This window comes from Mesitornis unicolor, unplaced genomic scaffold (genome assembly GCF_000695765.1).
Source record: "Mesitornis unicolor isolate BGI_N332 unplaced genomic scaffold, ASM69576v1 scaffold40259, whole genome shotgun sequence".
Lineage (NCBI taxonomy): Eukaryota > Metazoa > Chordata > Aves > Mesitornithiformes > Mesitornithidae > Mesitornis > Mesitornis unicolor.
The window spans coordinates 1-14,421 of record NW_010207311.1 but is presented as its reverse complement, the minus strand read 5'-3'; the positions used below and the strand labels follow the sequence as shown (position 1 = coordinate 14,421).

General features: G+C 51.7%; 1 protein-coding gene across 1 annotated transcript; it reads right to left on the bottom strand.

The window, feature by feature from the left end:
* Nucleotides 1-97: 97 nt before the first annotated feature.
* Nucleotides 98-13,025, bottom strand: LOC104546652 (neutrophil cytosol factor 2-like; the record flags this gene model as incomplete). The annotated part of the gene is made up of 14 exons (XM_010192090.1): nt 98-195; nt 303-534; nt 622-727; nt 1,401-1,564; nt 2,953-3,008; nt 3,179-3,251; nt 3,853-3,906; nt 5,830-5,971; nt 6,648-6,685; nt 7,254-7,313; nt 8,019-8,126; nt 9,173-9,307; nt 11,382-11,490; nt 12,943-13,025. Coding segments are annotated over 14 exons (1,458 nt in total), but the record flags the coding sequence as incomplete, so codon positions are not given.
* Between the last annotated feature and the right edge of the window lie 1,396 nt (nt 13,026-14,421).

Below are 14,421 nucleotides of genomic sequence, written 5' to 3'. Positions count from 1 at the left end.
AGCAGAGCCCCTGGCTGTGGCCCAAATGAGCTGGGACCGGAGTCTCCCAGTCACCCCTGGGAGACAGCGCGGTCGGGCAGGAGAAGGCTCCTGTTTGCTATAGGCAGGCAGCACCACAACTGGTCCGGGTTGCAAAGCATTTGGGGAAGATGCCAGTCTTGTCATTGCAGCGCCCTTCAAGCCAGTCCTCGTTCACTGGGAAAACGTAAAGAAGCAGGATGAGCCCTGGCCCACGAGTGGGGTTAGCGAGAGCTTTCGTGGCTGGGATTTCACTCTGGACAAAACCCAGCGCAAGGCTGCACCTCCTGAGAGCGTGAGCCTGAGATGGCACTGGAGAGGCCATCTGTTCCCCAGTCCCTCCCTGCAGCAGCCTCCAAAAGCCTGCCCCAGCACAAGGACTGGGGAGCTACCTTCAGAGAGGATATCCAGCACGTCTCCCTTGCTGAACTCCAGGTCCCCGGGTCCCTGCGCAGGGTAGGAGTGCTGAGCCAGCATCCGGTACAGGACGGGTCTGCCCGAGTGGGAGTCTGAGTCCTGCAGGAGAAAGTCAGCGTGGAGGTTGCAAGGCAAAGCAGAGATTTGAGTCCAGCTCAGCAGAGGAGCTTGTCACAGCCCACGTACCTGGCAGCAGAGCGTCAGCCTCCCATCTGTCAGCTGCTGCCACATCTTCCCCAGATCCTCCTCTCCTGAAACTGCGCCCAGTTCTTTGCCATCCGAATGCCTGTAGCTGCAAGGATTCATTAACATGGCTCGAATCACCTCACTTAAAGCCAAACCTCTAAGGAGAGCCTAGCCCTCTAACACCTTCAGTCTTCAAAGTCCCCTTTGTAAGCCAGCTCTGAGCTTGTGACCCTGCACAACACCACGGGGCCACCCTGCGTGCTCAGTGGGCAGGAACAGGACTGTCAGGGAGTGCCACTGCCACCTCCTCACTCTTACTTGAGGGAAGATCCTAAACTCTCCTGACTACACCGTGTCCCCAGGGCTGTCACAGCCAGGGAGACCTCACCCCTAAACCAATGCACGCTTACACCTGACTCCCAAATTGCTCTGCATTGACCCTAGCGTGTCTCAAAGGCTGAGCTGAACGGCAGGAAATTCAGCTGCATCTGCACAGTTTTTCCTCCTGTTCCCCCACTTCTTGACCATGTTACAGTTTCTTTGGAAAGATCCTTTGGGCTTCCAAAGCCCACAGAGCACAAGCTGTTCTCCAAACCAGAAGCCATGGTGAGGTTAGCCCTGCAAGGGAGGCTGTTTGCTCACATCTTTGCTGAATCTCTACTAGAGTGCTTTGACCCCTGATAACTGTTTCCAGGAGACCAGACGCAGGTCTGTATCCTCAGGGGAATGGCTGCTGCCATCCTGTCACACATGGAGGGCCCGGCTGAGATGCTGCATACCTCAGTTTCCCTCGCTCTGCCTGCTGGCAGAACCGCTCCTTCAGCAGAGCCCGCAGGTTGGGCAGAGACGGCACCTCGCCTGCCCTCACCACCACCGTGCACTCACAACGCGCTCGCAGCACAACGGGTCTGTCCAGTGAAGCTTCGCCTTGGCTTGGTGGGATCTGCCGAGAGATGTGGCACAGTGGGCAGTCTGGTTATTCAGGATTCTCATATCACACACACACAGAATCACACAGAATGTCAGGAGTTGGAAGGGACCTGGAAAGCTCCCCCAGTGCAACCCCTGCCACAGCAGGATCACCAGAGCAGTCACACAGGAACATGGCCAGGGCTTTGGGTGTCTCCACACAAGGAGACTCCACAACCTCTCTGGGCAGCCTGGGCCATGCTCCATAACCCTCACACTCACAAACTTTGGCCTCATCTTCAGCTTGAACCTCCTGTGCTCCAGCTTGGGACCATTGCCCCTTGTCCTGGCATTGGCCATCCCAGAGCAGAGCCTGGCTCCTTCCTCCTGACACTGCCCTTTCCAAATGGATCCCCAGGAATGAGGGCACCCCTCAGTCTCCTCTGCTCCAAGCTCAAGAGCCCCAGCTCCCTCAGCCGCTCCTCAGCAGGAGATGCTCCGCTCCCTCCAGCATCTCTGTGGCCCTGCTGGACTCTTTCAAGCAGTTCCTGTCCTTCTCGAGCTCAGGGCCCAGCACTGGACACAAGATTGCAGATGTGGAGGTGACACAGACCAGTCCCATGTCTCAAGTGGTACCATATAACACTGGTGCAGCATCAAAACGCAGACCTAAATTTTAGAGGGGGAACTACAGATTCAAAGCCTGGGGTCAAATGCTCCTCCCAGCCTGATTCTGGGTCCAACCACACAGGTACCTCCCACCCCCAACTCCTCCAGCCAGCTGGAGAGGTGCAGCCAAGTCCTCATGTTCTGCTGCCTTCTGTTCGAAGTTTCTGCCAGAAAATTACTGCAGAAGCCCTACAATGAGGGGTGGCAAAGCCAAAGGGTGCAGAGCTGGTCTGCAGCTGGCACTGCCAGAGCGGTGCTGTCCCCAAGTGGACGCAGGAGCGATTCCGGCTCCATCACACACAGCGGTTGGTAATGACATGGAGATGCATCAGGGGTTATCATCTCAGAAGAAAGCAAAAATGAATGGATTGTGGTACCCAGACTGACAGGGACAGGAAATGCCACACAGGAGGAGGGGGAAAGGGACAGCGTAGCTCGAAGGCAGCTCTCTTGCAAAACGGGCTGTGAGTGCATGCCTGAGAACACTGCTGTGCCTGGGGCTCTTGGCTCCTCAGAGGGCACTGCCCTGGAAAGCCTCAACCTTGGGCCGCCTCAGAAAGCTGTGTGGTCACAAACTTGGGAGTGAAGTGGAAACAAAGACATGAGAACCTCTCTTCAGAATGGGAAAATGGGCAGAGGAAGTTTTTTCCAGTGATTTTGGGGCAGCTCTGCAGGATGTGGCCAGGAATCTTGCACCTTTTACAGCCTTGATCTCTTGAGGCTGTGGCAGCTTCGGCTTGTGAAACACTTTACCTCAAAGTCCACTTGGGCGCCAGCATCGTTTGCAGGGATTTCTTCTCCCCTAGATCCTGCAGAACAAAACGAGTGCAGAGGACCAGCAGTGCAGCAGAGGCTCCCAACAGCTCTTCTGCAACCCGCTGGCACACAGACAGCTAGGCCCAGCCAGCCTCCCCCCGCACCCCTAAAGCAGGGGACAGCCTCATGTAGCACCCACTGACGTCCCTGGCCTGGGGACTACCTGGCTTCTGCTTCCCGTGGAGCCGGCTGGGAGGCACCTGGGCAGGAGGGAGGGGAATCCCATTGCTGATCTTCTGCAACAGAACAACATCAGAAAGGAGTGAGCAGAAGACACCAGAGACCGGGCAAGGTGTGCACGACAGAGGCTGCAGCCGGTTACACACTTCTGGGTGCAAGCCCAGGGAGACCAGTTCATTAAATGGCTGGATGAGGTGGAGCATTCAGGCTCTTAATGGTCTCTGCAGCTCTTGTGGGTGATGAGAGGTGTGGTGGGACACTTCCCTGGCCTCCTGCCCCTTGTTGGGCTGGCGCTGGAGCAGAGGGAGGCTGCTCACGCTGCGCTGAGGGCTCTCCCCACCATCTGCCAGCTCATCCAGACACACTTGGTCTGGTTCACAGTGAGGTATCCATGGTGTGTGCTATGGTTGGGGATTCATTCCGAAAAAAAGACCATAGCAACATCAGAACAACCATGTGCTTCAAAAATCTCGCACAGGAACAGAGCTCTGAGTTGCACCTTTCCACACATCCCAGAGGTGGATGAGCCTCCTTTGCTAGATTTGTGTCGCACCTTTCTATGTTTCTCTGATCACCCCATGATAATCTTACAAATAAATGTCCCAAATGTACTTCTTGGTCCCTTCCTCGCCCCTGGTTGCAAGGCTGCCAGCTCACCCATTTATCCATCTTCGAGGCAGGCTCCAGGAGAGAGCTGGGTATGCGCAGCTTCTGCGGGACACAAAGCAGAGCAGGGTGAGACAGGAGCTGCTGCTGCAGCAGACGCAGCCCCAGCCCGCACAGCCCCATCTGCTGCTGCCCCTGCAGACCACCCCTGCCTGCTCACCCTCCTGCAATGGGGGGCTCAGGGTCGCATGCAGTAGCCCACGTTGTGCTCAGAAATGGCTCAACAAAACCCAATGGGTCTTTAGCATCTTTTTCAGTGCTGCTGATTGAGTGGCTGCGATGTAACAGGCCCAACACCCACCAAGCCCAACTCCCTGCTCCCAAAAGTGCCCAGGTAGAGAGCAGCGAGGATGTCAAGGGGTACCCATCCAGCAGCATTTCTGTGCTTTCTGACAATGGCTGCTATAAAGCTATTAATTTCAAGTGACGGTTCTGAGTAATCATGCTTTTTTTCCCCCCAGTGTCTATTATTTCACTCTGAATTTCATCTGACACTTCACTGAGCAGTCAACCAGCACATTCAATTCCTCCTGTGACTGTGCTGCATTGTTAGCTCCAGATGCTTCAGGCTACGCTGAATGGTTTGATTGTCTGTTACCACGGTCACCTTAAGCAGCACTATGTCACCATCCCTATTATTGTGTCACTTAGGAATGTGCTAAATGCTTAAGTCGCAGCAGATTCTTTGTGGGGAAATCCTTAAAAAGAAAGAAAGAAAAACCTGTTCACCTATGGCCACCCTTTATTTCTATATTCTAACCTGTCATCAGTCCTCAGAGCACTGCCTCTCTTGCTCAAAGAGCTATTTTTGTTAGTGGTCTTGTGAAGTATCTTTTGACTTTCAAAAAATATAATGCAGGTGTGCACTGGGTCTTTCACAGAACTTAAATAGACATGTGAGAAATGGCTTCTGTCAACAAAAGATTTGCCACGTTGTCACATTTATGTGTTCCTACTCCATCTGTTTGCACTCTAGTTCCCTAGTCTGCAGAAAGATGTCAGATTTGCTGGGTTTTAATTCCTTAGGTCTTCTCTAAGGCCCTTTATAAAACCTGCCTACACAGCTGAAACCCTCCCCAAACCTTCCCAAAGTTAATTTAACAGAGACACTACGCACCAGGTAAGGACTGACCTGTCTCCTCAGCCCTGTTAGAGCTCTCAGGTGACCCCTAAATGGTGCTCCTGGGTGAGGTCTGCTATCCTACACAATACCACGATAGGATCCTGTATGGTGCAGAGCACAAGTGCCCCAAAAGATGCCCTTGTGGAGCTACAAAGGGGAATGGCAGAAGCTGGCAGGAGCCAAGTGTCAGAGAAATCCATGGTTAGCAACTGGTCTGGGGAAATGAGCTCCTGAACTCATCCTCTGCCCTGCTGTGCTACAGGTGGGTCAAGGAACGTGCTCAAAGGGCTGCAGGGAGCTCCTCGGCACTGGTCAGACCACACCTTGAGCACTGTGTCCAGTTTTGGTCCCTGCTATCCAAAAAAGATGTGGACAGGTTGGAAGGGTCCAGAGCAGGGCCATGAGGATGCTCAGAGCACTGGAAGAGCTGGGAAAACTGGGCCTGTTCAGCCTTGGGAAGAGAAGGCTCAGGGGGGACCTTGTCACCATGGACCAGGACATCAAGGGTGGCACCAAGAGGATGGAGACTCCCTTGAACAAGGAGTCCCATGGAAAAGACGAGGGGCAATGGACTCAAGTTGTGTCTGGAGAGATTCCCACTGAACTCCAGGAGAAATTTGTTTCCCATGAGATCAATGAGACACTGAACAACTCCAGGGAAGTGGTGAATTCCCCATCACTGGTCAGTCTGAAGAGGCAGCTTGACAGGGGCTGACCCATCTCATTTAAACGATGCTTTTACCTCTGGAGGTTGGACTGGATGGTCCTGGTGGTCCCTTCCAACCTGGTACTATATGATGCTATGATTCCTGTTTGCAGGCAGGGCTGTGGTCTCTCTTCCTTACCTGCCCATCGTGTATGGCTGTGGCCCAGCCATCCGTGCCTCTCGTCAGTACAAAGACCAAGCTGCCGCCTTTCACTGCCAACCTCTCCGAGTCCTCAGGGTAATGAGGGGACACAACTCGATAGTAGCCTGACTCACTGTCCCTGGAAAGAAAGAACAAGAGCACCTTTACTAACCCTGGATGGCTTTGACCCAGAACACTGCACCCATCCAAACTGGAACGTGCCAGAAGTTTCAGGCATTGGGAAATGATGATTTCCATTGCTACTCTTTGGTCCAACTGGGAACAAAGGGAGCTTGGAAAACACCGACTGCCCCATTTTCACTGTACTGATAAACATTCTCCATACCAAAACAGTTATTAAACTCAGCCCTGAAGTACTGCTGGTACAGTATCAACAAAACAAATGACTTTCATGGTTTTTGAACCAGGGCTGGTTTTGGCTCATCGCAGCAGGGCTGGGAGTGAATATTTGGACATCTTCCCATGGGAACTAGGATGGGACAGTGAGCATCCTTTGTCACGGACCTGGGTAGGTCCCACAGCCTCTCTCTGCTTGCATTCCCCAGCCTCAGCATGATCCATGTCTGCCTCCCAAGACTATTGAATGAACTCCTGCAAACTGCCCTGGGATTCTTGCATGAGAGATGCCACTGATCCCAGCCACAGGAGCCTTTGCATGTTTGCCATTCGCTCCACCCTTGGTGAGAAGTGGGTGTGGATCCCACGGAGTCTTCAGACAAAGACACCAAAGAACAAAACATGACCTTCTGAACAGAAACACTGAGAGTCAGACCAAGGTGGAACTGAGCACTTACCGCAGAGCATCCGCACTGGGTTCATAAAAGCCCTGTTTCTGTGGGAGGAACAACAGCAGCTATTTATAACAGCACTTGATGTAACAGTGCCACCTCATTTACTGTCCCTCTGAACACCCTTCTCTGGTATGTCACTGCTTCTGAGCACAGTTTTCACACTACAGCATCCAGAGAGAAGTCTGCTGCTCCACACCTTACCAGGATGTACCTTCTACCTCTCCCCCTCCTTCTTTATCCCATCAGGAGAAGGTACCAAAGGCTTTTCCCTCACCCCTGGCTCTAAGAAACTCATGTTACAGTGCAAGCCAGCCTGCTTATGCTGACGGATTTACTAAAGTGCTGGGCAAAGCTGCGTTGAGTACAGCAAAGTCTCCACTGCTGTTTTGATGTGGCAAAGAGACAAAAACGCATCTTCAAAGGGCTGGAGACTCACATCGCCGAGTCCCTTCCAGCCACTGTTGGAGCCCACCTTTGAAAGGCCCCGTGGATCCAGTCTGACTGCACTGGTTTTCACTGTGTTCTTACCATGATGGTGTTACGATCTGAGACACTACCTGGAGCTCCATGACAGCTCCATTCCTCCTTTCACAGCTCTGTGTTGCTCACCTGAGGCCTGAGAGGCTCGAAGCCAATGTATTCATCGTTGGGAATGATGGATGAGATTACCTGTGGGAGGACAAGGCTGGGTGAAGAGACTCCCAAACGTCGTGCAAGGTTCTCTACTCAGACTCGTTTCCTCCTAAGGTCAGGCACAGAGCCATGCACATAGTGGAAAAAGCAGAGCTGGATTCCCAGAACAGCTTCAATTGCTTGTGTCCCTGTTTTTTAAGTCATCCCAAGGTTTCTTTAAAAGCACATTAATTAATTATTTCCCTTTTTCCATGTTGGAGCTCTCTGGCCCGTGGCACTTCTGCTGACTGCAGGGGTCACAGAAGGGATCAGAGAAATTCTCTGCTGACTTGTGCTAAGGGATGTGACAAAGCATTTGTCTCCAAGCGCCTGCCTGTCCCAGCGGGAACGCGGCAGCGGGTAGGAGTGTGCTGGAGGAATGTGCTCCTCTTGAAAATGTCACTGTCAGCAAAAGGACAACCACGGGGTTCCCGAAGTACTCACTCAGCTTTTTCAGAGTTTAAAGCGACCAAGATGTGGAAGGTTTTTCAGCACCAAAGTGCATTTTTGGTAGAAGAGGTCATTCTAACCGACTTTAGCTTCTGTGGCCCAGATGCCTTGACCGGCTGCAAGCCCTGACAACCCTGCTCTATGGTCTTCACCAGTGACCGGTGGCCAGCAGTAATGAATGCTCTCTGGAGATGCCAGAGGGAGGGATTTTAGTCTGCTTGCTGTTCACATTACCAATTACATGCCCGTTACCTTGGGTTTACCCAGGAAATCTTTGGAATCCAGCTGTTCAACTTCCTTCTTTCGTGGCCTGAAAAATTCCCCGAGAGGAACGTGCATGGGCTCTAAAAACAGGCGGTCCTAAGGCAGGGAAAGCAGACAAGGGAGAAGCCATCAATTAACATAAAATAAAACACAGCAGCAGTGAAAAGCAAGTACAGCTTCCCTATGTGTGCAAGATCAGCTCCAGGAAGACGCTGGGGCAAAAATTATGGCTGTGAACTTGAAAAAGGTCACAGGGGTTTAACAAGCACATGCAAACTAAGAGCTCAGCAGCCACTACCCAGTGTTGAGTCAAAGCCCAAGGGCTGGCATGGGATGGGTGGGAAGGGAGGGCAGTGCAGTGAGGCTGATTAAACAAATCTGCTAAGCAGATTTCTGTTCGGTCTCATGTGTTGTTTTTTCCTCCTCTGTTCAACAACTGAGTACCATGCTAATAGCAAATATAAATAATACACTAAAGTAAAGCACAAACGTGACACTAGAGGAGAAGATCAGATCTTAAAAAAAAAATCACCTCTTAGAAAGGATACCAATATAAGGAACGATGGAGACAGCAAAATAATGAGCAACCCAGGAAGAGTAAACCAGAGATCTGCGAGTTGTTCTTGATCATAAGAGTCTACCAGGAAACTGTAACTTAGAACCAACCCTGGAAACACTTTTACACTCTACCTAAGCTCTAAATGCGATTGTTGTTCATACCTGAGCTGCCACCAATTGTCACTGAGGCCACAGGGACTCAAAAAAGTCAGCCAGGGTCATGAAAAGGGAGACCTCCAAATCTGCACTTGCAAGGGCTCTGCACCTAAACACTGCATAAGGCAACTTGTCTTCCAGCACAAGTACGGTGAGAACGAAGCTCCTGCACAGCAGAGACTAGAAAGCAACCTCTCCAACTTGAGTGGTTATTCCCTAATTCCCTCTGGTGCTTTGGAGTTACTTGATCAGCTGAAGCACCAGTTTGGTAGAGCATCACATGCACACGGCTTAGACTCCATTACCAGGTCACCAAGGATGTGGGCAGGCAGAAAAACCCAAGCATACAACAGTCAGCACATTCTTATCTCACATTTCTTAACTTAAGCCCAATGCACATACCCAGGAACTGCCACAGGTGGCCTTACCTGCACCCGCTCGAGGGCCAGGTCCAGGATTGCCGTTCTCCCTTCAGGTCTCCACACAACGGCCTTATCCAGGGTGACTCTGGCCTCCTGCCACTGCTGCAGCCGGCACTGCGCTGCCGCAACGCTGTACAGCACCTGCAGCAGGAGGGAGCAGAGCTCAGAGGGCTGGGACTCAACACGACTTACTGAACTCAGCCAAAAAACAGGGGGCAGGCACCGAAACACCCGAGATACAGCAGCAGCACCAATCTACTCCTCACTGGCCATAGGAAACGTGCTCTGAGCAGCACAGCTGAGAAAACTTCATCATCAGAGTGGAAAGGGAGAAAAGCTGCACCTCCGGGTTGGCTCCTGGGGTTGCTGGCTCTGCTCAAGGCAAGGAGGTGGATGGGGAACACCAGGTGAAGGCTCTGGTACCACACAAGTTTTGATCTCCTCTTTCCTGCATCCAAAAGGCCAGGCAGGATTTTCCTGGGTTTCCTTCTGTGTGCAACTCGGTAATATTTCTTTTGCCATGCAGAATAATCCTGACTCCTGCACTGCCAAATAACGGAAGCTATTTCAAGTCGTAGTGGGCTGCGAATGTGCAAATTGTCAGCTGGAGCTTGCCACCCTTCAGCAGCGTGTGAGTATGTTCAGTGGTGAAGTGGCAAAGTGTGGGAGCATCTCAGACTGGGTGCTGGGAAGCCTTGATCTGTGCGCTCAATTAAGAGTGGGAGATCTCTTCTTGTCACTGGCCAACCGTGCGTGGAAAAGCTGCTGGCCTGCAAGGCAGGAGTGTGGCCCAACAGACCCGCTGTCAGGTAGCTTGCTATCTGATAGGGTTATCAGCTTGGAAACTGCTCTGTGGCATCTGGATGCAAGCAGCGCTTGGGACAGGGGTGCAGCTAATGGGATGCTTTACTCCTTAATCATCACAGTAGAAGGCTGCTGTTTGCAGGTGGTGAACAGCAATCCCGAACATCTACAGGAGCTGCAGAGATGTGCCCTCTTGGAGAGGCAAGGCAGCAAGCTCTCGCTCAGCTCCAAAGCGCTACAGCCTCACAACAGGCAAATATTCCTGGATTTTCAAAGAGCACAGCGTATCTCCCTGGAGAAGATCAGAGGCAGCACGGGAGAGGCCACACATGGGGAAAGTTCTGCAGGAGGATTAGATTACGCCTGTGTATTCTGAAAACCGAGCTGCAGGGAGATGTAAGAGCGAGGTAGAGTCGACTCAGGATGCAGATCCTGAGTGCAGCGTGCACCAGAACCGGTACCACCTCCTCCGGGCGGCCTCGGGGCGCCCCTGCCCCCTGCGCCTTTCCAAGCAGTGTCGTTTCCAAGTGTGTGTGAGCTCAGAGGAGGCAGCGCCGTGGCACTGAAACTGTTAAAAGCAGCGAGGTCTGGGTAATACCACAGATGCCAAGGATAGCTTCTTCCTGCCAGGTATAAGGTGCACGAAAATTGACCGAGGCTAAATGACGGGTTTCTGGGCATGCTTGACGTGAATTGCGCAATGACTCCTCACTTTCACGGAAGTAAAGAATTAAATCTCTTCCCTGCTCTTCCCTGCATCTACTTTTCAGTCTCTGTGTGTGGACAGAAGATGAAACGAACCCTTGCAGCAAAGCACAGCTCCTAAAAGTCTCTTACTTTCCAAATATTCCAAATATTTACAACCAATTCAGGCTTGGATCTTTTAGAACAGGATGGGGCAGGCTGGCTCCACGCAAGAGCTGCAGCATGGTGTGTTAGAGAAGCAAAGCACAGCTTGCAGCCCAGTGTGCAAGTTCAGACACAGAGGTAGCGTTAAGACCAGCTGCTATAGTTGGAAAGACAGGCTTTCGTGCACATAAGTTTCTTACTCTTCACTATGGACCAATTTTGTTCCCATTTGTCTACACTTCAAGCTATTTCAGCTGTTAGAGCTGAGCAGAACTCACATGCATATTTACATGCATGTAAGTATAAATATTACATGCATAGATAAGCTAAAAAACCTCAATAAACAAATTCCTGTGCATTTGCTCTGAAGAGTTTTACTTTTCAGACCGCATCATTTGCTAAACTCTTCAGAGATGACATTGTCTGTGACTTCTATCATTGATTTTCTTTAAAAAACAAACTGCAAGCAGAATTTTTTTCCCTGTTCTGATGTAGTGCCTTGACAAGCTCCTGTGTTACCCACAGGTAAGGGGAAGGACTGCTGAGCCAGGCTGACCCTTACCTCCCATGCATAGAGTATGTGCCTGAGCCCCAGCTGCTTGTAATCGATGAAGGGATTTTTTCTGAGGTGACTGAAGGCCATCTGATAGTCAGAGAGAGCTTCCTCGTACCTGCAATGCAGAGATGACAGAAGCAACTGAGACTAAAATAATGAAGACTCTAATTAAGGAGTGCAAAAAATCAAGCTAGCAACAACCCCACGTATCCTCCTCTGTAGGCTGGATGAGGAGAGCTGCGCTAGAGACGTGTGACAACTTGCGACCACAGAAAATTCCCCGTCCTCTCCTTGCTGCCAGTCGGTACAAAATGAACACGGTGCACCTGGGATTATCTGTGCATGTTTACTGATTGGGATGAACAGGAGGTTTCGATACCTGAAATAGCTGCAGTTCCATGGAGGAGAAAATGTATAGAAAAGTGCTTAACAAATGCTGTGAGCTCCTTGTCCAGCTTGGTGCTTGGCAAGTTTGTCCCACGGGAGAAGTGAGGGCTTGGAAACCCCTGCTGATGGTGAGCAGTGAGTGTACGTGCATGGTCAGAGCACGGCAAGCAGAAATGCTGAGAAACTCTAGGGGTAAGGAGGGAATTAGTCTGGATTTACACCAGCGGTGCTACTTGAAATCAGAACAGGTTCTTGCTGAGGTGGTGAGAGGAAGGGTCCAGGAAGGGCCGTTCAGTGGTCACCCAACCAGTGAGTACAGCCCAGGGAAGGTGCCCAGGTGGATGTGGTGGGTGGGAGCAGCATCTGGTGAGGGAAGGAGCCATGGGGAGCTGGTGGCTGTCACCTCCTGGGGCAGGGGGCACAGTGTGTGTGTGCTTGGGGCAGGCTTGCTCTGTTTCTGGAGCAGGGTGGATCAGCTCAGTGTTTTGGCCAGGGCTCCACCATCCCTGATGGGAGCTGTGCTGCACAGAGCGTGAGGTGGGCTCTGAGTGCAGGACTGCTCGCTTTGACTCCCTCCCAGAAATACAGGCATTTGGTGGGAATTAAGGGCTGGAAAATATGGGGGAAATAACAGGAAAGAGGATGACTGAACTTCGGAGGTAAGAAAGGATTTGTAAAATCCTCCGCCCACCTCTGTGAGCAGGATGTCACTGCGATTTAACCTGGAAACAACGAGTAATCAATCCCACGACCCAACATTAAAGCAGTGAGATTGAGATCAGGCCCAGAAAACCTGCTGTCAGCAGAGAGTGAGAGTCAGACATTGCGGGCAGACTGCATTTTTAGGAAGGCCAGACTCATGGGTACCATGCCAGCATACAACAAGCAGCACAATTTATTATCTGAATGGCAACATAACCCCCTGGCAGCCCACATACAGGAGCAGCTTCTTTCCCTCTGTGTATGAGACAGTAATGTCATGGATTAGCCACCCCTGGGGTCCTGGAGTTGTGCACATCGTATTTGACCAGAGCTAAGACTTGCTGACCCATGATGTGGTTTACAAGGCCAAACTGGACCTTAGGAACTGGTGAAGATTGCTGGAAGAAGTGAATTTTAGGAATAAAGTAAGGCTAAAAGGAGAAAACCAAAGAATGAAATGGACCCATGCCTCACTCACATTTCCAGCTGCAGATGGACAAACCCTCTCTGGAAGAAGCCCACAGCCAGGGAGTTGTCCTTCGCAACAGTTTTATCGAATGCCTGAGGAGAAAAACACAGATACATGCCAAGGATCAGTGAGGATCTCTCCTGTCGATGCCTGGGTATATGCATCCAGCCAGCCATGTCTGAGTTTCACTCGTGCTGGGCACAGAAGCCATCCCTGGGCTTGTGACCATGGAGCTGCAGTGAGGGCTGAGGGGCAGGAGGCAGCTCCAAGCCATCTTGCAGGTCTTGGTTCTGTGTGAGCTGAACTTCAGGTTTTTTTATCCTTCCTTGGGAAAACAGACTGGACATACGAAATGAGCTACATCTGCGATCCAGCATCTTGTAATGGGAAAATTGTGTTGCCTGGAGCAGGGTTTGCCCTGACAGTGGGAGTAGCAGGACTGGAAAGGCTGGGTGAGGCTGTTTGAAACAGCCCAAGGTGATGAGTACGTGAAGGGGTGCAAGGGAGGAAGCTGAAGGGCTTCACACTGCACCTACGAGTCAGTATTTCTGGTCCAGTTTCCCAGCTGAATACAGGCAAGTATTAGCAAAGCTGGTAGCAGCTCGTGGCTGATGGTTCAAAGTAACACTGTGCTGGGAAAAATGTCTTAACGTCTTTCTGAGCAAGCTCCTTCACTTAGCATTGCAGAGATGACAAGCAGATAACAAACCTAGCCTGAAACCCTGGACTTTCCTGCTACTGCCTAGACAGGGATAGCATTGCAGGGCAGAAGATGTGTTACAGGAGGTCAGGGAGTGGCTGCACCTCTTGGTGAGGTGGTGGCTGGCTTCTCCCACAGCTCTCACAGCATACCTTGCTTTAACAGCCTGCTTTACTGGGCTATAAAAGAGAATACATAAACAACCAACCGCTGCCCTACACGGAAGCAAAGCTGAGCTTCTTCCCACTGGATGCCCGTTTATCAGGGCTAAAACGTCTCTCCTGGGCACCATCACCCTGCGCTCTCTGTTGTCCCTTACAGCCACTGCCCTGCCCGGGGCTCCACGGCTCTGCCCCGGCCCCTTCAGCACAACCTGAGCTGCTCTTGCTGCTATTCACGAAATGCCTATACACATCTCCTCACTGGGCTGCCGACAGACAGACAGACAGACTGACAGCCGTGCAGCCATGCTCGGTGCTGTAATAAAAGGGCTTTTTCTCAGGGTGCTTGTCTGCCTGCACCAGCACGGGCGGCCGCTTTCTCTTTGCAAAGGGTTTCCAGCATCGCCGTGTCTTTTCGGCAGCCTCACCCGCTTATCCAGGACAGCTCGGGGATACGAGAGGCCACAAGACCTCTGGCTGTGCCCATCACCCGCTGTGTCCGTCACTGGAAGTGCCCATCATCACCAGTTGCGTCCACCCCCTCTCTCGCATTCACGCTCTCGCCCGATGTGCAGGATACGAAACTCTGGATTTTAATTAGTTTGAGTTTCAGCATTATTCCCCTCA